Source organism: Nannospalax galili, unplaced genomic scaffold (assembly GCF_000622305.1).
Source record: "Nannospalax galili isolate Female #2095 unplaced genomic scaffold, S.galili_v1.0 scaffold3423, whole genome shotgun sequence".
NCBI classification, from domain to species: domain Eukaryota; kingdom Metazoa; phylum Chordata; class Mammalia; order Rodentia; family Spalacidae; genus Nannospalax; species Nannospalax galili.
Window position 1 is genome coordinate 89,074 of NW_008350119.1, and position 5,058 is coordinate 94,131.

The window sequence follows — 5,058 nt, forward strand, 5'->3', positions numbered from 1 at the left end:
TTGCTGCTTGCCTTCTCTCTCGCTGGTGAGTTTGTCTTACTGCTGTAGACTGAAGACTAGCTGATATTTTGGAATTTGTCAGACCTTCAGCACCGGATTGGGACTACTGAGACATCCAGCCTTGTGGACTGAGCGACTACAGATTCTCAGCCTCTCCAGTGTGGTGCAGCCTTGTTGGACTACTCGGACTCTATCCTGTGAGCTAAGCTGATAAATCTTTATATATATTCATTCTACTGGTTCTGTTTCTTTGGAGAACCCTGACTAATACACCGAATTTTTAAAATAATTTTTTTGCATATGCTGTATATCTGTGTCTCCGTGGTATGTGTGTATGTGCATGTGTGTAGATCAGAAGAGGCATTCAGTGTCCTCGTCTATCATTCTCTGCCTATTCCTTTGAGAAAGGGTCTTGAGTTTTCCTGGCTAAGCTAGAAGCCAGCAAGCCTCAGGGATCCTCCTGTCTCCATTTTCCTTGGAGCTGGGGCTCCAGGTGTGTGCTGGATGCTAGGCTTGTTCCATGGGTGCTGGGATCTGAACTGCAGCCCTCATGACAGTGCAGCAAATGATCATTTGAGACATCTCTCCAGTCTCAGGAAATTTTCAAGTTTTTATGTTTCAAAAATTTCAATCAGGGTAATAAGCACTAAAATGTAAGAAAAATAATCTCACGGAAACATCAAGAACAGATCAGAAAGAGAACATAGAACATCATCAAGTAGGTAGCCATTATAATAACTTTGAAATAAGAACCTAACAAAGTGATGACAGTAGAAAGGGAATGGAGATACAAGTGAGAGACATATTCACTAAAACCAAAAAATCAGGAGGCAGAGGCAGGTGGATCTCTGTGAGTTCAAGGCCAGCCTGGTCTACATAGTGAGTTCAGGACAGCTGGGGGCTACAAAGAGGCCCTGTCTCAAAAAGACCAAAAAAAAAAATATTCAAATCTTGTTTCTTCCATTTCCTGTGTGACCATGGGAAACTGCTTAATATCCCTGTGGCTACCAACTCTTATGTATAAGATGGGGCAATTATCATTTCGGTTGCCTAAGGTTTTTTTCTTTTTTGATCTTTTAGAGACAGGGTCTCCTTGTAGCCCCCTGGAACTCACTACGTAGACCAGGCTGGCCTTGAACTCACAGAGATCTGCCTGCCTCTGCCTCCCGAGTGCTGGTATTAAAAGCGTGCGTCACAACGCCCAGCTGCCTAAGGTTTTTAAAAAGACAAAATTAACATCTGTGAAGTACTTAGGACATTGCCTTAAAAAACTGTGTAAATGTTAGATATAGCTACCACTACTAACAGGATAATACTGTCCAGAAAGCTATCAACACACCAAATAACGTAATTATATATGAAAAACATAAAACACTGCTATAATATGTAGATACAGATAAACTTAGCATATCTCTATCTTGCATGTTGACTGTATTATGGCAAGACCTCCTAGTATAAACACTCAGCAGCCACTTGGAAATGCAAAACTAGGCCTTGAAGAGGACAAAGAGATGAAGATTTTATAATCATGCTCAAAGAATAAACATCTGAAACTGTGGGAAGAGATATAATTTATAATTAGAGACTTACAGATGGCTTACAACTAAATGTTTAGGAACTACTGATGTTTAACTATAATTATATGGCTCAAAACCTACTTTCTTTCCAATCCCTGTTTACCAAGTCTGTGCTTATTCCTCTTGCTTGTGTTCTTACCTGGACAACAATCTCTAACGTATCTAAAATGATTAGGTTTGCTTCAGTAGCCAGGTTTCCGTCAATCAGTGCTTCATGTTCAATCTCTGCTCTTGACCTAATAATACAAAACATACAACAAGTTTTACTTATCTTTTGAAAAGCCAGAAGTAAAAAATGACTTAAAGATTCAGTAAAACAAGAACCTTTAAATTATTTAAAATATTTGCTTGAATAAAAACTTGCAAGAAAGTAAGAAAATAGGCAATTTCATATATTAGAATGTTCTGTTTCCTAAATCTTTATTCCTAGCACTGAAGCACCTAAAGGCATGCATGCTTGCTTTAGCTTTCAGAGCTGTAGCAGTGAAAGGTGCCAACACTAGGTGGTGCTATGTAGGCTTACATCAGGACTGCCTTATTTTAAAGCAACATTCAAAGTTTAGTAATCATCTTAGATTCCAAACATTTTCAGTGTATCTATTAACAATGCATCTATTACTTTATTTTTCTAAGTGTTCATCTAACTTCCTCTTGGTTGTTCCTACAAATATTCTCAGAAGACAGTTTAGCTCTTAAGTGATATTAGACAGAATCAGGCATTAGAAAAAAAAACTTGAAAAAAGAAAAAAATATGTGAGGTGAGAGATATATTAAAAGGCATGACTATAGTTATTTAAAATATTGTAAGATATATTTAAAAAATCATACTGTGCATAGTGTAAATACATGGTGGCTCACAACCACCTGTAACTCTAGATGCAGAGGATCCGACACCCTCCTCTGGACTCTGTAGGCTCCAGTATGCATGTGGTGCACATAAAGTCAAGTAGGCACACACATATGCATAAAAAGATAAATAAATAAATAAATAAAATTTAAAGGCTGTTTTACTCTTCATTGTCCTTTTTTGTATCTAGCACAAAGTGAGTATTCAATAAAAGTTTAGTAAGTAAAAGTTTTAAAAATATATAAAGCATTGTACTATAACAAATTCTTTCCTCAAATATTTTAAATCTAAATTTAAAGTTAAAATATTAGTATTTTATCTTTTAATATAGGAATGCCGAATAAATACAAAATAAAACTCAAACTAATGAATTTCCTTTTGCATTTAAAATGCAGCCACCCATTAGAAGCACAGCAGGCTATAGTACTTGTCAAGCTTCTCCGTGTTCTGACGCCAGTGTGTCATATCCTTTCTCCACCTCAGGTTTTCTTGGCTTCCAAAGGCACTTCCAGATGGGCTTCTCTCTGCCAAACAAATTTTAAAACCAATTTAAAAATGTTATTTCAGCTGGACTACATAAATGTATATTTGAAAACACAAGAAACACTGTATATCATTCATTTTATGTGTATCAATTTTTTTTTCAGTAAAAGTCTAGTACTAGACAGTGGTGATTTTTTTAAAACTTTTTTTTAGTGTTTGTTCTTTGAGATAGCATTTCCCTATAGTTCCATCTGGCCTGGAACTCATTATGTAGACCCTGATTTCACAGAGATCCACCAGCCTTTCCTTCCCAAATGCTGGGATTAAAGGGGTGCATGACCACGCCTAGCTTGACAATAGAGATTTTTTTTTTTTTTCCTTTTTGAGACAGGGTCTCCCTGTAGCCCCAGCTGTTCTGGAACTCACTATGTACACCAGGCTGGTCTTGAACTCACAGAGATCTGCCTGCCTCTGCCCCCCCAGTGCTGGGATTAAAGGTGTGCGCCACCACGCCTGGCATGACAGTAGTAATTTTTATTTGAACGTTTTCACAATAATTAAGAAAGAAATATTTGATAAACACGATATGTTTTTTTTTGGGGGGGACCCTTTTAAAGGAAAGAAAGGGTCAAACACAGATTTTCTTGTAAGGACTACATGATAACACCTCATTTCCTCCACTGTACCTTGTGCTATGCCATTAGGTAATCAACTCTCCTTGCTCTCCCTAATGGTATAGTTTGGGTAGTTTGACTACATATGCTCTTGATTAGAACTTGGTGCAATGATTATCTGGGCCTTTTATTTGATTAGTTTGCCCACAAATTTTCAGTGGGCAATCACCCATCACCTCTTCAGAAGGGTCTTCCCCTACTCTACAAGACATCCTTGCCAATGAATCTGCTCTTTTGCCACCCACAGCATTAATTAACAATTTAAAAAACCTTATTTGCTCTGGAAATTGTTATTGAATATGTTAATGCTGTAATGAAATGCTTCTAATCATGTGGTTATTAAACAATTAAAAAAAAAACCTTATTTATTATTCTTTTTATTTTATGTGTATGAGTGTATCGCCTCCATGGGTGTAAATGCCCGTTGAGCAATGCCTCTGGAGATGAGAAGAGGGCATCAGATCCCCTGGAACTGGAGTTACGAATGGTTGTTAGCCACCATAAGGGTGCTGGGAATTGAACCAAGGTCCTCTTGGAGCAGCCAAGTGCTCATAACAGCTGAGTTATCTCTCTAGCCCCAATAATAATAATAATAATTATTTTTTGGTCTTTTTGAGACAGGGTCTCCGTGTAGCTCCAGGTGCCTGGAACTCACTCCGTAGACCAGACTGGCCTCAAACTCACAGAGGATCCACCCGCCTCTGCCTCCCGAGTGCTGGGATTAAAGGCCTGCGCCACCACGCCCAGCAGCCAATAATTAATTTAAAAAATACTTTATTATTTACTATTACTTTATGTGTACGAGTGCATTGCCTGCATGCATGTAAGTGCACCTGTGTCATGTAGTGCCTGTAGAGAACACAAGAGGGTGTCAGATCCCCTGGAACTGGGGTTAAGGATGGCTGTTAGCTGCCATGTGGGTGTTGGGATTCGAACCCAGGTCTTCTGTAAGAATGGCCAATGCTCTTAACCACCGAGCCATCTCTCCAGCCCCATAATTAATTTATAATGATTTATTTATTTTCAGTTTTGTCTTTTTTGAGACAGGGTCTCCCTGTGGCCCCAGCTGACCTGGAACTCACTATGTAGATCAGGCTGGCCTTGAACTCACAAAGATCTGCTTGCCTCTGCCTCCCAAGTGCTGGGACTAAAGGCATGTGCCACCTTGTCCGGCAGATTTATTTATTTTTATTTGTACAAGTGTTCTGATTGCTGGTATGTTTATTTGTATGTGTATACTGCCCACAAAGTCCAGAAGGGGGCAAGAGCCACCATGTGGGTGCTGGGAGTTCAACTCAGGTTCTCTGGATGAACAACAAGTGCTCTTAACCCCTGAGCCACCTGACCAGACCCAATTATATATATAATATATATGTATATGTATATGTATATGTATATGTATTTTTTTTTTAATTTGGTCTTTTTGAGACAGGGTCTCCTTGTAGTCCCAGCTGGCCTGGAACTCACTATGTAGACC

At 38.8% G+C, this 5,058-nt stretch overlaps 1 protein-coding gene across 3 annotated transcripts in view; it reads right to left on the reverse strand.

Moving 5' to 3' along the window:
- The window catches only part of LOC103745296 (dedicator of cytokinesis protein 7), a gene marked incomplete at its 5' end in the record, with an annotated part of 101,577 nt that overhangs the window by 47,006 nt on the left and 49,513 nt on the right, over positions 1-5,058 (reverse strand). For all 3 annotated transcript variants that reach the window (XM_008847202.1, XM_017801690.1, XM_017801692.2), the window contains 2 exon segments: positions 1,717-1,813; positions 2,852-2,948. In XM_008847202.1, coding sequence (XP_008845424.1) covers positions 1,717-1,813; positions 2,852-2,948 — 194 coding nt within the window.